This window comes from Pipistrellus hanaki (genome assembly GCF_964339955.1).
Source record: "Pipistrellus hanaki genome assembly, chromosome: 7".
Classification (NCBI taxonomy): domain Eukaryota; kingdom Metazoa; phylum Chordata; class Mammalia; order Chiroptera; family Vespertilionidae; genus Pipistrellus; species Pipistrellus hanaki.
In genome coordinates, this window is record NC_140509.1 from 80,854,998 (window position 1) to 80,873,845 (window position 18,848).

Sequence of the window (18,848 nt, forward strand, 5' to 3'; positions counted from 1 at the left end):
CCTTATATTGTAAGACAGTTTTAGATTTATGGCCTTTATATTGTTAAGTTTTCTTAGTGAAAAAAAATCACTTTTACTTTTTAACTCTATTATAAGGAAGAGATGATTTTGACATTAAAAAATTAAAGTCTTTAGTATGAAAAAAAACAGTGTACAGAAACATTACAAGACCATTACAAACTGGAAGAGAATATTTACAATATATACAAAACAAAGGATTGAGGTGCCAAACACTAAAGAACTTCCACAAATTAGTGCTCACATATTGCTCGCATGAAGGCCTTTCCTGACACCCTCCACACTGTAGCTGCCTGTCCCCACACTCCCTCTGTCCCTTTCTTGCTGCCCTGACTTACCGTGTTTATCTCCTGCCTCCCCTTATTAATTGTGAGTTTCCTAAGGGCGGAGTTTCTATCTCGTTCACTGCTGTATTCTCAGTGTATAGAACCTGGTCACATGGTAGGTATAGATATTCGATAAATATTTGCTAAATAGGTAAGTGAATAGAATAAATAAAAGAAAAATTATAAAAACAAATAAAATGCCAGTAAGTAGTCATGAAGCTGCAAATTAAAAAACAGTGTAGTATTATTTATCTATGAGCTTATCAAAGCATAACCCATTGGAGACTTTTGTACAGGGTTATGGGTATAAAATTGGTCAAGCCTCTCCAAAGACAGTTTGTTAATATTAAGGTTTTTGTTGTTGTTGTTTTTTAATGGTAAAAGTTCCTTTTTTTTTTTTAATATATTTTATTGATTTTCCACAGAGAGGAAGGAAGAGGGATAGAGAACTAGAAACGTCGATGAGAGAGAAACGTTGACAAGCCACCTCCTGCACACCCCCTACGGGGATGTGCCCACAACCAATGTACATGCCCCTTGACCGGAATCGAACCTGGGACTTTTCAGTCCGCAGACCGACGCTCTATCCATTGAGCCAAACCGGTTTCGGCTGTTAGTATTAAGTTTTGAAATTAGCCAACAGTTTCAACTCCAGGACTATAAATGTTAAAGAAAAGGGAGGGTGTAGGGAATATTTTATTATGTGCACAAAGCATCTTTGTATAAGGATATTAATTGCAGCATTTTTTTGTAATGGAGACAATTTTAAACAGTGCAAATGTTTGTGAGTAGGAGTGGTTACGTGTCTTTGGTGCCTGCTTCTGTACAGATAATGTGGTAGTTGAAAATGATAAAGTATACATAGCAGGAGGGACATAGAGTTTTCATAACATTGTGAAATGGAAAGGTTTAAAAAAATTTTAAAATTTTTTTTAAGTGAAATACACAATGTAATCACATGTATGTTCAGAAAAGGCCAGCATACGTGATCATAAAATGGAAGCTGATAAGATGTATACCAACTTAAGATCTAGTTATATCTGGAAAGAGGCTTGGGAAAGAAGGGGTGGTAAGGAAGGCCTTTCACAATTTCTCTGCATGTTTCTGTGCTGTGACGGCATCACAGTGTGAAATAGGAGAGGTTAATGATGGCTGCGGTTTGAGTGAGTGCCTTGTATTGATAGGCTCATTGTATGCAGGCGCACATTCAGTTTGTACATCTGGTTTACAAATGAGATTGGTTATATCTTGTAGTGTCTAATGTATTCATGTTTTTAAGTAAAAAGGGATTATATTGAAAAACTTCAGCTGCTTCTTTTAGACCCTAAAGCCCTATTAGGGACATCTTTTTATGTCATAAAGGGAGATCTATACGATCACTTTTTAATGGCTATCGAATATCTCGATTTGTAGATGTGTCATCCTGGGTTAGGCAGTCCCTGTAACAGACACTTAGGGTGCTTGCAGTGCTGAGCGAGCAGCAATGAGCTGATATTCTCAAGGGTAACATGCACACGGATTTATGTGTATTCCTACAGATGGTATCCTTAGGATAGGTTCCAGGCCCCTGACTGCAGAGTCAAAGAGGACACAGATTTCAAATGTGGGTGTATATTGATTTCCATGGTACCTTCCAGAAAGGCCATGTGGATTCGCATCCTTACCACCATTGCTTAAGGTCCTTTGTTTAACCAGTTAACTGCCACAATGTTTTGAATTTAATTTAAAAAGGTCATTCGCTTGTGGCTATAGAGGCTTATGGTTAAATTTGTGATAAATGATAATAATAATTACACTTACACCTTTATATGACTTAAAATGTTTTATTTGCAAGCAAAAAGGTGAGCAGTCCTGTGCATCATTATAAATCGATCCAATTCATTTCATTTTTTATTTTGCTCAAGATATAAAAATTTGATAATAATTACAAATGAAGAACTTGTACACGTGTTACAAATTCCCTTTATTATGCAGGTAATATCTTAAGAGTATTTCTAATCTCATGTTTTGTGCAGTAAGTCTTAATATTTTTAGACACTTTTTTTATATGCACTATTTATAATGGAATGGTGGTACAGAGAATCCTAAATATCATGCTATGAAAAATCACTTAGGTTTGGAATGGGTTATGGGGAGAATATAATAATTGGATGTAGTTGCATTTGACTTTCACCTAATATTTTTTTCACTAAATCAGTAGCTAATGAAATCTCACTCGGGAAGTGGCCAGAAAGCTCCTTGGTCCCTTCATTTCCTTTCTTGTCAGTGACGGAAATGGACAATAAAACTTGTCATAAGGGGACCCCTTGAGGGCATAGCCACTTTTTCTCTCTAAGCTGGACTTGTCTGGTTCTCATGCCCCTTGGGAAGAAGGGAACTCACCCAGAACTCAGTGAGGAGGAGGAGGAGGGGAGGGGAAGTGAGGATGAGGTGGAGGAAGAGGAGTCTGTGTGCAGGCTGGAGGCAGAGCCAGGCGAGGCCGCAGGAAGTGCTCACTCTCCGGCACTCAGTGCCCCTCACTCCCGGGCTGATGCGGCCTCACCCCGTGGACAGCTGGGAAGTGTCCTGTGTCCTTTAGACATGGTGATCACACGGTCAGGCTGTCCTCGCTGCGAGGTTGAGCTTAGACTCCAGGAAACTGGCCTCAGGACCAGCTCCTGTCACTGTCCGCTCCTCATCTCTCAAATGCCGCCGCCTAGGCCCCACGATGGGTAACAGCTCAGAGAGGCTGCAGGCTGTTCATTCATTCGCCATCGTGTGCTTATGGGGCTTCCCACCCAGCTCTCCACGCTGGGGATTCCGGAGTGAGCCCTCCCTGCCTTGCTGGCACTTAGAGCCCTGTGGTGGAGACACGCATCAAGCAGGTGATCACATGTGTAGGCATTAAATACACATCTGAAGCAGGCTGTGGAAGCAAATAGCGCATGAGCTGTTGTCATAGGGGCCCAGCCCGGCCAAGCCTGCTCAGCAGAGCAGATTCAAGAAGCCTGCGGCCACCCTAGGAGTGCACCAGGTCCGGGGCCGTGCGATTTCTAGGCCCTCAGAAAGCGTGTGCACTGCAGAGTGGCCCTTCCAGGGTACTCCTGGCCTGCGAGAACTGATTGCTGAGCTACAGCTCCTGTGGACATGGCCGCCCGAGAGCCTCCAGCTGACCTGCACCTCTGCTCTTGCCATCTCAGGCGCAGTTTGACATTGCGGTGGCCAGCGAGATCATGGCGGTGCTGGCCCTGACCGACAGCCTCAAGGACATGAAGGAGCGGCTGGGGAGGATGGTGGTGGCCAGTGACAGAAACGGGCAGCCCGTCACAGCAGAGGATTTGGTGAGTGGGTCCGTTGCGGGAGCTCCAGAGCACCCGTCCCTTCCTGATGAGGAGGATGAGGGGTTCCTTTCTCTTATCCACATGCATTATGGGAATTCGGAGGATTTCAGTACACACATTCCCCACTCCACCCCCCTAACACGCCTGTTTGTTCCACAGCTTTGTAATGTTCTCACAGGCGTTTAGAATGTGCTTGTAATTGGTTGCAACCAAAGCTCATGATATTTCTTTCATAAGCCTTTCCCAATTCTTGCCAGTCCAGACCTCTGCTCTGCCTGAGGAGGGGGTCACCTTGCAGCCCAGCCTGTGACTTGTTTAAAAAATGCGACCTCTGCCTGCTTTAAATTGAGGGCAAATCCCCTCTCACAGGTGTAAGACGGAAGTGGCTCAGTGCACCCTGGCTGTGTGAGTCTGTGCTGTAGGTTTGGGCTTCTCATTGTAAGAGCAGGCTCCACCTTGCTCAGGGTTGCTCATCCAGCTCCTCTGTCAGTGGAATGATCCTACATAATAAAAGGCTAATATGCAAATCGACCAAAGGGCAGAATGACTGGTCGCTAGGATGCGCACTGACCACCAGGGGTCAGACGCTTAACATAGGAGCTGCCCCTAGTGGTCAGTGTGCTCCCACAGGGGGACCACCGCTCAGCCAGAAGCTGGGCTCATGGCTGGCAAGCTCAGTGGTGGTAGTGGGAGCATCTCCCACATCCACATCAGTCCAACATTTCCCAAGGGATCCTGGACTGAGAGAGGGCACAGGCCAGACTGAGGGACCCCACCCTGAGTGCACGAATTCCGTGCACTGGGCCTCTGGTGCTGATTATAAAGCTTTGGGGGATTCCTGGTTAGTTCCTGTTCTCATCTGACACACCCATAATTTTGTTTTTCTTATTAATAATGGTCTGTGCTGTTAACTTAAATCCCATCAGTGGTGCAGTTATTTCATTTGCTCGTATGTGTTTATAAGGACGTAGGGAGGACATATGCCTATTGCACACGATGGTGCTACGTTTGAGCTTTCTTCCCCCATCTTGAGTCACATACAATCATGGAATCTAAAACATACACTCCCAATTGAAAAACAGTTGTGGAAGGGGAAAGGCAAATTAATATTTTATTAATTCCAAAAGCTTGGGACATAACAGGCATCCGTTGCCAGCATTTCTTGATTACTTTTTGGCTGCTTTAGGAGAAATGGATCTGACTGACTTATCCCATAGTTCTTGGTCAAGTAAATTAAATGGATATGTTTATATCCGAGGCTCTATGGAATGCTTAGTACAAAGCTTAAAGCGAAAACCCCTGTTGAGCCTGCTGTAACAGTTACTGCTTTTCAAAAATTGTCAAGACCTCTCCATTTCTATCTAAACTGACACGTTACAGTTTCTGTATAAATACATCTCTCTGTATCCTATTAACTTTAAGTACCAACAAATATGTGGCAGGGGTGATTTGAAACTTAATCCTCAAATATTATTTCCCTAAGCTTATTTTTTTTTTTCTGTGATAAAAATCTTGGATCCAGAACAGATTCAGAGTTTGCTCTCTTCAGTAATCTTTTGTGTCTCTTCTTTGCAAGCGTACCTAATCTCTGCAGATGGTGTTTCATGGAGTTGGAACCCTCAGTAGTTGGTCCAACATAGAAAATTAAGGGAGAACTTCCAGAGCTGCTTCTATCATCTTACTACCTTATGGCTTGTTTTTTATTTGGTCAAAAGACTGCATTCACTGCAGCGAATCTTGGAACAGGTGGCGTCTACACGTTCCTTAGAAGATGATTGGTTCTGATAGTTTCTGGAAGAATATGCCCAAGCTCTGCCCTCCATGAACTTGGGATGTGGGACAGGTGACATAGTTTACAGAGCGTGTGACAGCCCCAGAGCTGCTCTTGGTGGTGACGGGTTTTTTTGCATGGGTCTGACAACAGTCAGTGTGTAGGGAGCAACCAGAGATGAGCTGTGGTCTGGGAAACCAAGCAGGTGGGAACCCGAGACATTCCTGCAGAAGCGCCCAGGGTCCTTCCTCCTGTAGTTTCTTGAGCCGGGTGTGTCTGGCTAGGGGTTGGAAGCAAGGATAGTGTGCAGAGAAGCAAATTGCTATTCTGCTTCCACATGCTCTGCGTTATGAAAAGAGAACTGATTTCTTTGCGCCATTCCTGGCCAGCAGCGTTCATCGTCCAACATTTCGTGCGATGTATATTTTGTACAATCAAGTTGGAAATAAATTGGATTTCCTCATAAACCTTAAGTGGTAAAATATTACAAAAATAGAAAAAGATCACGAGAGAAATTTAATACCACTGGTGATAGAAGAGGGAGAAAGTAATGAACTAATGCACTTTGGAGAGATAAAGAATCGCTAGATTCTACCCACTGATCTGTTAAGAGCTATTTAATTTTTTCACGGCTACATTCACATGCATTTGCTCCTACTATAGCCTGGCCCAGAGCTTCCTAGGACTGGGGGAGGGCAGCCTCATTCCTAGGCAGACAGAGAGCATGAGACACAGAAAACGAGAAGCCTTTTCGATGCTTCTGTTTTTGGGGTGCCCTCTCTGTCTGGAAGAAATGTTGAGAGGTGGTGGGAAACCAGAATGGGTGCTTTTAAGACAGTTCCCTCTCCCTCTCTTCATGCCCGCTCTGGAAATAGCCTTGTTTCGGTTCTTGGTCTCATTTCTTCAGACAATATTAAAATCTCTGGTCAGGAAAAAATAATGAGCGTAATCGCCAGAAAACACTTGGCGATAGACTGAAAGATCTACTTTCTGGCAAACGGCTTAAACACCCTCAAGGAGGGCTTTGAAAAAATTCAATGACTATTATATTCCCATCACTCTTCATGTCTTACACATTCATTCAGATGGAGAGAGATGGACGGAGGGTGCAATGCTATCTGTCCAATTTTCCCAATACCATTTATTGGATAGACTGCCTTTACCCTATTGTATGTTCTTGCTTCCTTTATGGTAGATTAATTGACCATATGAGCTTGGGTTTATGTCTGGGCTCTCTGTTCTGTTCCCTTGATCTCTGTGTCTGTCCTTGTGCCAGTACCATGCCGATTTCCATAGCTTTGCAGAATAGTTTGAAATCATGGAACGTGCTACCTCTGTGGCCATTCAGGTCTTTTGTGATCCCATATAAGTTTTAGGATTATTTGCTATAGTTCTTTTAAAAATGCCATTGATATTTTCGACAGATTAAATAATTGGTGTGGATTTTTTTCTCTCTTTTTTAGGGGGTGACAGGTGCTTTGACAGTTTTGATGAAAGATGCAATAAAACCAAATCTGATGCAGACGCTAGAAGTAAGTGATTTTCTTTGTATAGAAATTGTTGAAACTTTGCATTAATTGGATTGCTTGTGCGTCCCTTACAACATGAGCACTTCCAGCCAATATGAGCCCACAAGAAACATCGGAAGAATTTGGTCATCCAAAAAAAATTAAAAGTGTACTTACAGATTCTTTACTATAATTCATATCTTGCCTAATGTAGTACTAATTGGCCAGAGTAAAAATTTAGAAACTCAGTATCTGTCTAATATTTCAATAATTTGTGTAGCCATGTTTACAAGTTTTCTCTTTTGCCTTGTTTTTTGTTTTGTTTTTTGCTTAGTCTCTCATAATAATTAGGTTTCGAGATTTTTTTTATTATTTTTGTTTTCCCCAAACAAAACACACAGTAAATGATGAAAAATGTTTTCAAGGAGAGTATTGTGTACCCTGCTTTTATAAGAATGCTGTTTTTGTATATGACTTTCCTGCTCTCGTCTTCATTGAACTTAATTTCCTCATCAAAATATCTGTTTTCATTCAGGGGTTTAGTCACTTGTCTTGCTCATGTGCTGTAGTAATTGTCTAGTTCCCTCCTCTTAGCTAAAGAGGGCTCAGGGTTTGGGTGCAGACTAGGAGACAGTGTTTGGTTCAGGTTGACAGAAGGGTGGTGGTCTGGGAGAGAGTGGTGTACTGGTAAATGTTTTAACAGCCAGCTCTCTGGGTGAAAATGTCTAATTTGTAGCATTTGCCAATTGCCCTGGTGCAAATGTTCCTACATTGGATAATTGTCTCACAACAATAGTCAGACAATTGTCTCAGGGACAATTTCTGGCTCCCTTCCAGAGGTCCCTGAGCAATGGAGAGAAGAGGCAATGCATGCCTGAGGTTTGTTCTCAGGCTTTAGTGGGACAAAGGGAGGTGGGGGTGGCCAGAGGGCAAGCCATAATAGAAAGAGAGAAAAATAACCATCCATCCGTTCAGCAGAACCAAAGCTGAGTGTCCATGTTCACTCTGCCATTCACTAGCTGGGAGCTGTGTTGTAATCTCCCTCTCCCTTTTCTCCCATGTAAAATGCTGCGAGTCCCAGTGGCTCACATACTCCACCGATGCTTGCTGCGATATGATACTGTACACAGTTAAATACTGACCTGAAAATCCTAGGGCTGATCCAAAGACATGAAACCACCCATCATGAGGGTGGTATTCCACTTTATCTACAGAACACTTAGGAAAGTAACTCAGTACCTTCGGGAGCCCTCGCTTCTTCTGGCCTCCGACCCCTCCCTCTCCCGGACCTTCCTGATGGCCTCTCCTCCCTCTCCTTTGCTGGCTTCTCGGCTCAGCCCCTGAATGTCGGGGGGCCTGAGACCTCACTCTCCCCAATTGCCAGCCATGCGATGACCCCTCGCCCTGGTTCTCAACCCCCTAACCTCAGAATTCCAGGTTTGGTAAGTCACCAAGAGCCACTTGGGTGGGTAAAAGGTAAGGTGACCAGATGTCCCACTTTTGGCAGAACAGTCCCAATTTTGAACAATTTGTCCCGCGTCCCTCGGCATTTTAATAAAGTCCCGATTTTTGGAAAATCGGGACTTTTTTAAAATGCCTCGGGACAAATTGTTAAGGATCGGGACTGTCCCGCCAAAAGCAGGTCGTCTGGTCACCTTAGTAAAAGGCATTTCAAACTTAACAAACACGATCTTTTGATTCTCAACCACCTCCTGCTTACTCCCCACCTGCTTCTTCCCCCGAGCCTGTTCAAGCCAAAAACCTAGAGATCATCCGGAGGACCCACTGCCTTCCTTCCCCTGCCTCCTCCCTCCCTCCCCCTGCCTCCTCCTGCCTCCACCCTGCCTCAGCTACCAGCGTGCCCCCCTGTCCCACCGCCACAGGCTCCCGACTGGTCTCGCTTTTCCCACACTTCCTCTCCACGCCTCCCTCCACCCAGCAGCTCTAAGATCTAACCCAGTTCCTGCTGCCCTCCTTCTTAGCGTTCTTGGGCGTCTGCCCACGACCTCACTCTGGCCTCCGGAAGTGGAGAAATGGAGAGCTGCTAACATTGTCCCGGGGTTAGGACACACTCATGTGCTGGAGAGTGCTGCCCAACATGGCAGCCACTGGTCGCTCGTGTGTGCTTATTTCAGCCTCAGTTTGTCTAAATAAAATTTAAAATTCAGTTCTGCAGTCACACCGGCTCCATTTATTTTATTTTTTAAATTTTTATTTTTTTATTTTACTAGCTACATGTTAAGTAGCCTCATGTATCGGATGCTCAGCTTTGTAGAAAGTCCGTTTACACAAAAGCTGTGTTAGGGTCTGGCAAGCAAATGGGTAATTGAATTGAAATGTTTGTGAAGTCCATTTTGGAGAATATCTATAGCTTTGTCATCACGAGGAGCCAGGATTGTCCCTGCATTCCTTTCTGGGGTGTTCTGTAGATAAAGTAAAATACCACATTCACCATAGGTGGTCTTCTATCTGGATTTTCAGACGCTGTTTTTAACTGTGCACGGTATCGCGTGGCCGCAAGCATCGGTGGAATGAGTCTGTTTGAAGGTCTAACAGAGACAATGTACACATTTTTCCATTCAAACTCCATACTGGGAAAGGCGTTGGTGGTATAGTGGTGAGCATAGCTGCCTTCCAAACTCCATACTGGGAGTTCCAAAACCAGGGCTCCCATACTGATGAGCACAGAGTGGCTTTTAACTTTATTTATTTATTTTTTTTATTTTTATTTTTAAATATATTTTATTGATTTTGTACAGAGAGGAAGGGAGAGAGATAGAGAGTTAGAAACATCGATGAGAGAGAGTCATCGATCAGTTGCCTCTTGCACACCCCCTACTGGGGATATGCCCGCAACCAAGGTACATGCCCTTGACCGGAATCGAACCCGGGTCCCTTCAGTCCCCAAGCCGACGCTCTATCCATTGAGCTAAACCGGTTTCGGCAGTGGCTTTTAACTTTAAATGGAAATGGAAATGCTGCTGATCTAGTTCTTAGAGTGGCTATGTCAGGAATGGAGAGGGGTTTGTGCTGATCCAGCCACGGCCCGTCTGTCACCTGTGCCCCCCGGAGACCAGTGCCTGGCGCTCCTCAGACAGATGCCACGTCAGGGTTGCAGCGCGTAAAAAAATGAGGGCATCTGCCCACCCGGGCATGCAGCCTGCGACCTTGGCCTCGGGAAATGTCCCAACTCCACTCACTTCCTCAGCCAGCCACATGCCGGGACTGGCCAGGTCAGGAGGTGATGGAGATCCTGTCTTTTAAATACCATTTTTCTTCTGAGCATTTGAAAGGTTTAATCTGAACAGAAGTGAGAAATCAGACACAGACATAGGTACACGGGTAGTTGTAGACACTAAACCCACGTCTGTATACATATCTATCCACATGTGTGTTTGGGTTTCCTCATCCCGACCTTATGTCCACATACATGTGTATGACCTTCTCAGGATCCTGTGAGTGTCCCTCCTGAGGACTCTGGGAGGAAAAATAAACAGAGAGCTCACGGACTGGCTTGGATAAACTGTCTTCTTGGTTCTGAGAGGCGATTTTTCTCTCACTTCCTTTCTTCCTGCCTTTGTTTGGCTTTCTGAGCGTTGGAGACGGTCAGCCAGCAGCCCATCGGGGTGCGTGGGAGCTTTCTGTGGCTCGCAGCCCCCATGCCCCCGCTCCACTCCCCACTCCCTGCCTCCCACGTGTGAGAGGGCAGCCTGTGTTTTCACAGGTGGGGCCCAGGCTGCATGTACATAGACCCCGGTGGCCCCGGCCGGGCTCCAAATAAGACCTGAGCACTTGAATATGTGGGTCAACAGGCTCTTGTGGGTGGGGCCATGGTCTGTTCTCATCAACAACGGAAACGCATAGAACAGGCATTAAAAATAAATGCAGAGACGAGTTTCTGTTCAAAGAATGAAAATGTAACGGTCGTCAGATTTTTTAAGCGGAAGACAATGAAAGTTGTAAAACAGAATTTTTAAAAATCAGAATAACAAGCTTATTATTGTGAACATAAAAACGTTATATTTCCTTACCATTGCAAATATAATACCCTTATGTAGTTGGCCTGCCGTGAATCAGACTGATTTTTTATGCTTACTTTGGGTTTTTCTTGAACTTATTCATTTCTTGATCAGAAAAAATTTAAGCCTCTTAGGCCATCAGACTCTAATTCCATTTTTTTTTTTTTTTTTAAAGAAAACAAAACACAGAGTAATGTGAAATAATGTAAGGCGTTTACTTCATGGTCCCTGAGGCAGCTAGCATGGTGGCTTATCAGAGTTTCCGTAGGAGGTAACTGGCCCTCAGCATCTTTGCTCCTTGGCTCAGCATTAAATGCAGAGCTAACGCCGGGCTAGAATACATAAGAAACGTGGACCTTTGGAAGACTCGGGGCTTTTTAAACTTCCTTTGTGAGAATGTCTGCATTGAACTTGCAGTTTTAGTGACAGCAGAATGGCTGAAGTGAGTCTTCTTAGGACCCAGCATCGGGTCCACCTGGTGTGACCTCCCTCTGGGTTGTTTTTTGTGTGTTTTTTTTTAAATATATTTTATTGATTTTGTACAGAGAGGAAGGGAGAGAGATAAAGAATTAGAAACATCAATGAGAGAGAGTCATTGATCAGCTGCCTCTTGCACAACCCCTACTGGGGATGTGCCTGCAACCAAGGTACATGCCCTTGACTGGAATCGAACCTGGGACCCTTCAGTCTCCAAGCCGACGCTCTATCCATTGAGCCAAACCGGTTTCGGCTAGCCTCTGGGTTTTTAACTTGTTTTTCTCCTTCCCCAGGGGACGCCCGTCTTCGTGCATGCCGGCCCCTTCGCCAACATCGCCCACGGCAACTCCTCCGTGTTGGCGGATAAAATCGCCCTGAAACTAGTGGGTAAAGAAGGATTCGTAGGTAAGTCGTTGCTTTGTAATGTCGTTGTTGTAGGATATTGAAGAAATCTCAAAGATGACGACTGGAGCAGCGTGGCACTCCATGGACTTGAAATGTGTTCTTGAGACCCAGCTTTCATAGACGGTCTCAGTACTGGAAAAGCCCTGCGGGCTGGGCTGCACTGGGGAAATGATCTCGTGGTTGAGCCATAGGTTCTGAGTCAGATGCGTGTGGGTTTGAATGCACGCTCTGGTGTTTGCTGGCTCAGGGGCCTCGGACAACATTCGTGACCTCGGAGCCTCGGTTTTCTCATCTGTAAAATGCTGATCCCAATATTGTCTCAAACCTTCTAGAGTTATTGTGAAAACTGTGGGAGATTATTCATTCCGCAGATACTGACCACCTACCATGTACAGGCATGCAGCTTACACCCGAGGCCACAGTGCTGAGGCCACAAGCCCAGCCCTGCCCTCTGGGGGTGTCCTGTCTGATGGAGTATAGCATCTCACAGGAGAGGGTGTTCACTCCGTCTTAGCTGTTACTCGCAGTAAAAGCACTAGGAACAACTGAACACTAAATTGGATCCGAGTGTGTGTGTGGTGGCCTCATGGAGGGAAGCGTTCCCCGCCAATCCACCTGGAAGTTTTAATGGGTAGAACGTCACGCCTTTGCTGTTGTCAAACTCTCCTTTGCGGTTGCTGTTTGTTTCTCCTTGGCTTTTGTTGGATATTCCAGCCAGAAAGAGGGGGCAGTGGCCATGGAAATGGCACAGTGAGGGCCAAATCCCACCCACGACATTAAGGCTGTGACTAAACAAGCAAGGCTTCATGGAATGACACCTGAGTTTGACACCGAGGGGTTACACTGGAGGGTTTTCATAGGTAATGGTGTGCCTGTCATCACCGAGTCTAGCAGTTGCTTCTCTCACACCAGTCCTCAGCCTGTGTCAAACTCAGAAGTGGGTTGTTGTGTCAGAAAGGATTCCACAGGACAAAGGGACTTGGCTGTGCACTTCCACGCTCGGCCATTCTGCAGGCCAATCGGGGCTGTTGAGGCTGCCGCAGGCATGCCTTGCGGACAGCCAGGAGAGGAGGAGGACTCGTCCAGCTCATTCCTCAAAGGTCAGTACCAGACGGCCCTCGTGCGCTCTGCGAGGAGAGTGGCTAGACATGCTGTCTCAGTGGACTTGCTCGATCGATCGCAGCCTAATTGGAGAGCTAATGGACGAGCAGAGGCGGGCTCCGCAGAGCTGGTGCTTTTGTGAAGCGTTCTAATGCATTCGCTCCACAAATAAAAGAGCTTCTGGAAGAAAGCACTCCGTCTCGTGCTGACGGCGCTCTGCCTCTGTTCCCAGCCTGGCTTTGCCGATGCGTATTTATGGAACATGTGTTAGTTATCGTGGCAAAGCCTCCCTCAAGGTGTATGCAGAACGTGGCAGCTTCGCATGGCCTTGGACAAGCCACCCACCCTCTTCCAGCCACGGTCCCTCACGCTCTCGGCAGAAGCCCTCTGGGCAGTACCTCTTTTTATATTCCTGCTGCTTCCACAGCTGGTCTCCAGGCACCTCAGGCCTTTGACCTCTGACCTACCTTCGGTGGGAGTGCAGCTGTGCCTCTCATGACCTTCTGTTGTGCGGTGGGCCGTTTCAGCCTGTAAACTTCCCTTTATTTCTCCCCCCCTACCCCTCACCACTGAGTCCCCTAAGGCAGGTACACTGTGCTCCCCGGTCACTAACGCCCCCTCCCCGCACTAGCTGGAGGCCAGGGTGGGGCTGGTCATGGGGAAAGCTGCCTTTGAAGATGTCCTTTCCCGGCTTCTGACCTTGTCAACCCTTTTGAAACCTCAAGGTGGCTGTTGGGCTAATGGATGCAAAACTTACTTTCACACGATTTCTTTGCCAATAAGCAAGTGACACCAATTTGAAGCCTTAAAAAAAACTGAAAAAGTGGAACCCGAAGAGCCCCATCTGAGCCTCCTTCCGCAGGAGCTCAGTGCAGGGCGTGCCTTTATCTGAAGCCTGAGGAGAAATGTCTGAGCTGAGGAAAGTCCTGTTTAGAGGCTCAGGCCCAAAAGCAAAAGATTGATAATTTGGGTTACATTAAGTAAATAAATTATGTATGATCAAGGATACTGGGTTAAAAAGCAAGTGACGGGTTGGAAGAAATCGTTTACGAGGATAATAGACACATGAATAGCATTCAGAATACGCGGGTGGGCAAAAAGAGGTTTAGGGTTGTGAGTACGTGGAACAGAGTTTATTCTCGTGTTATTTATTTGTTAACTAGAGGCCCGGTACACAAAATCCGTGCATGGGGGGAGGGGGTTGTCCCTCAGCCCCGCCTGCACCCTCTCCAATCTAGGACCCCTCAGGGAATGTCTGACTGCCAGGATCGGGCCTAAACTGACAGTCAGACATCCCTTTCAATCCGGGACCTCTATCTCCTAACTGCTCACCTGCCTGCCTCCCTGATTTTCCCTAACCCACATGTGTCAAACACAAGGCCCGCGGGCCAAATCCAGCCCGCCAGGCCTTGCAATGTGGCCCGCACCGCGCTGTCATCACTGCACTCCGCTGTCAGTTTATGACATTGTCAGTTTATGACTGTTCAGTAAACCATTCGGCCCGCGATTTAGGCTGGATTTTAGATTTTGGCCCCTTCTCTGATTGAGTTCGACACCCCTACCCTAACCGCTTCTGCCTGCCAGCCTGATCGCCCACAACTGCCCTCCCTTGCCTCCTGATCACCCCCAGCTGCCCTCCCCTCTTGGCCTGAATGCCCACAAGTGCCCTCCCCTGCTGCCACCTGCCTCCTCTGTGCAAGGCGGTGGAGACGCTGGGACCAGCCTCCTCTGCATTTCACAGAGCTGTGGGATCCCCAGTCCTCAGGCACTGGGCCTCCCCTCCGCTGTGTGCGCAGCCATCTTGTGATGATGTGAGGGCGTGATGCCACCTAGGCCACTATTGTATAGATCATTGTATTATTGATTTGCATTACAGCTGTAAACCTACTTTTTCCCCATCCTGTATAACCCACAAAGGGCTACAGACTGATAAGAAAAAAACACACAAATAATCCCAGAAAATGGGCAAAAGATTGGAAAAGGTAGTTCACAGAACTAGAGCAATCTGACAGAACTGCTGGGTAAAACTTAAAAAGAGAAAAGGACCTAGCCATTTCACTTCTCGGTAATACCCGGAAAATAAATAATTGGAAATACGTTTAGGTCATTGAAATAACTTACCTCCGGACATATTTATTGAGCTTCTGCTGTATATCAGGTACTCCATGGCCAGAGCCAGGAACTGAAGATGATTAAGACATGTTTCCCAGCCCACAGCCATTCACAATGAGACAGGCTGTAAGCAGAACCTCCAAATGCTGAGTGCGCTGCACTTGGGAGATTAAGGGCCGCATTGATTAACTGAGGACCTTAGGAGATGGGGTGCGTCTCTTAGATAGCATTTTCCCCATGCTGCCCCTTTAATCTGGTGTTTGGTTCCATCCCGGCGCACATAAGGAATTATTTTGTCTACTCTACAATAATTACTCCAGGATAATGGCCTCGGTATTCCATTTAGGCTGAGGAGCTGAGTAAAGTTTATTTAATTAATTGCAGAAACTTGTCAGACAAGAGCAGAGGGCTCCGTGAGAATCTGCGCGAGGGCTGTGGTCACTGATTTCTGTTTCTGCTTCTTCCGTCAACAGTCCTCGGGGAGCCGCTCGCTTCATTTACTGCTGTCAAGGCACAACATTGCTCTGGCGTCAGACCCCAACCATGTGTTGTTTTTAAGGAAATAAAGAAAGAAAAGAAAAGAATAACAACATTGAGTTCCTAGGTTTTTAAAACTTATCTCATATTTAAACTATTTGTAGGGATTTCAAACTTACCCACGAGCCTTCGTTTTTAAAATTTATTTTCTGTTCCCTTCATTTGGTTTTGCTTCCAGTTTTGAATGAATACCTTGCCTTCTTTCTGGAATGCAGCCTGCATTTTTTAATATATATATAATTTTTAAAAAATATATATTGATTTCAGAGAAGAAAGGAGATGGGGAGAGAGTAGAAACATCAATGATGAGAGAAGATCATTGATCTGCTGCCTCCTGCACGCCCCACAATGGGGACTGAGCCCTCAACCTGGGCATATGCCCTGACTGGGAATCAAACTGACCTTCTGGTTCATAGGTTGATGCTCAACCACTGAGCCACTTGGTCAGGCCAGTCTACATTTTTATAGCCAGGGGTTACTTAACCAATGATCACCAGTCAACTTCTCCCATAATTAGATGCATAGTTATATGAGTATGTACTTTTTAAAAAAAACAAAAAACACACACAAAAAACAGAGTTAAGCTCCACAATTCTCATTAGATTCTCAAGATGTTCATGCCTCAAAAAGGTAAAGGCCAGGGTCTCCATCTGTCTACATTTCCCAGCCACTCCCCTCAAAAATAATTCGTTTCAGTGCCAACAGTCGTGGAATACTTTGAGGTGGTTTTTTCTTTCCTTTTCTTCTGACTATTTTAAAAGATCCTTTTCCCTGTATATTGCTAATAAAGGTTGTCTTACTGAGTCCCATGCTGACTGCTCTTCCTGCCGCTCCTGCACCCCACCCCCTTTCTCAAACAGCTTTAAATCTTTCCACTTGGGCTTCGGGACCCTGTGCTGGTGATTACACCCTGTCCTCCGTTTCCATTTTCATTGTTAAGCGGTTTTACATATGCCTTTATTTTGATCGGACAGAACCAAACTAAACATTCCTATAATTTCATCCACCCTTTAAAAAACCCAGTGTCCAGTGACTGTCCAGCTTTTGAAGCTCTTCCCAGGCTTCTCCTTGGTCACTTGACTTGGAAGCACTGATCTTAGCCCACACTCCATCATGGTTATACTTTCTCTCCGCTGATCACGTTTGTCATTTCAAGGATGAGAAGAGCAGAATGGTTGGAGGCCCTGGCTGAAGGTCACATGCTGACGTTCAGGAAGCCGCTAATCACCAGCAGTGGCTGTTGACCCCTCTGCTGAGGAAAGCCCAGTAAGAGAGGTTGTTTGTTATTGCCCCAGGGGTTCTGATTTCTCCTCTTGCTCAGTGCCCAGTCTCTTTCTCCCCTCCATGTCCCCGCTGGCCTTTATTCTGTCTCACCTTTCTCTTCTCTTTTGTAGGAGAATGGAGCCCTTCTTTCTTCCATCAACTAGTCTTCTGCCTCCCTCACCCCCTAACAAAAGGTGAAATATTCTGAGTGTACAGATTAATATAGTAAACACTCAGGTTTCCACCACTCAGCTTTTTAAAAATCATAATATATTTCTATGTGCTTCAGTTGTTTTTTTAAGGAAAAAAAAATTCTTTATTGTTAAAAGTATTACATATATCCCCCCTTTTCCCCATTGACCCCCTCCAGCCTGCCCCCACCCACCTCCCCAGGCCTCTAGCACCCTATTGTCTGTGTCCAGGGGTTATGATAGATGCAGACAAGGTCTTTGGTTGATTACCATGCACCCTCCTCCACCTTCCCTCTGAGATTCCGCACGCTGTTCCATGCTTCCATGTGTCTGGATCTACTCCGTTCATCAGTTTTTCCTGTTACTTTGATTCCATATGGGTGTGATCTTGTGATACTTGTCTTTCTCTGATTGGCTTATTTTGCTTAGGATAACACTCTCCAGGTCCCTCCGTGCTGTCACAAAGGGTAAGAGATTCTTCTTTTTTACTTTAGTAAAGAAGTAGTAATAATGTAGTAATGTACCACAGCTTTTTTTTTTTATCCACTTGTCTACTATTGGGCACTTGGACTGTTTCCAGATCTTAGCTATTATAAATTGTGCTGCTATGAACATAGGGGGATGCATACATTCTTTCTGATTGGTGTTTCTTAGGATATATTCCTAGAAGTGGGAGAAGTGAAACCTCTGCTCTTCCATATTTAGTTTTTTGAGGAAACTCCATACTGTTTTCCATAATGGCTGCACCAGTCTGCATTCCCATCAGCAGTGTGCTAGGATTCCCTTTTCTCGGCATCCTCACCAGCGCTTGTCATTTGTTGAGTTGTTGGTGTTAGCCATTCTGACAGGTGTGAGGTGATAACTCATTGTCATTTTAATTTGCATCTCTCTGATGATCACGACTTCGAGTGAGTTTTTTCAAATGTCTCTTGGCCATCTGTTTGTCCTCTTTGGAGAAGTGATTATTTAGGTCCTTTGCCCATTTTTTAATTAGATTGTTTGTCTTCCTTCTGTTAAGTTGTATGAGTTGCTTAATATTTTGTATATTAATAACCCTTTATCAGACATATCATGGCCAAATTTGTTCTCCCATACAGTGGGACTTGCATTGTCACCAGATGTCAAGTGGTGCCAAGTTTCCCCCGAAAATTTAACACATCCCGCGGCTCCTTTGAGCTCAGAGCGCCCCGGGGCACCTCTGCACATAAATTTGGGAACCACAGATATGCAGCATGTTTTTGTAATATTTTTAATATGTTTGAGCGTTTTATACGTTAATGACTGTTGCTCTCGGCATTGTGCAGGGTCAGCAAACTTTTGCTGTCAGGGGCAAGCCAGTAAATTTCTTCGGCTCCGTGAGGCATCGCGTCTCTCTGCAGAAATTCCACGGCAAAGGCATAGATAAAACAGAGCTCGGACCTGCAGGAATGAGAGAGGCTGAGTTCCAGAAGTGTTATTTATGGGCTCTGACATTTGCATTTCATATCGTGTTCACATGCGATGAAATGTTCTTCTGATTTGTTTTTAAAACATTTTTAAGATGTTTTCTTTTAAAGTTTAAATCTGCAGGCCATCATTGGCCAACCCTTGCTCCATACCTTTGCATTTGGGTTCAGTGTCACATTTTTGCATGTATCTAAGGAACTGTGACCAGAGAGACCGCATCTTTACCTGCAGTGTCTGCTTCCTTGGCATGTAGGTAGCACGTGTGTTAGTGCATTCTTCATAAAGGGCATTGAGATTCCTTCCAGAACTCTTGTCTTCCAGGGAACACTCTTATTTTTATCTCTGAGAATATGT

At 45.3% G+C, this 18,848-nt stretch overlaps 1 protein-coding gene across 1 annotated transcript in view; it reads left to right on the top strand.

Moving 5' to 3' along the window:
* The window catches only part of MTHFD1L (methylenetetrahydrofolate dehydrogenase (NADP+ dependent) 1 like), a 156,824-nt gene that overhangs the window by 58,301 nt on the left and 79,675 nt on the right, over positions 1–18,848 (top strand). Inside the window, exons 18-20 of the mRNA XM_084890181.1 lie at positions 3,524–3,664; positions 6,899–6,967; positions 11,733–11,844. Of these exons, the coding sequence (XP_084746307.1) occupies positions 3,524–3,664; positions 6,899–6,967; positions 11,733–11,844 (322 nt within the window). The remainder of the gene's footprint in view (positions 1–3,523; positions 3,665–6,898; positions 6,968–11,732; positions 11,845–18,848) is intronic.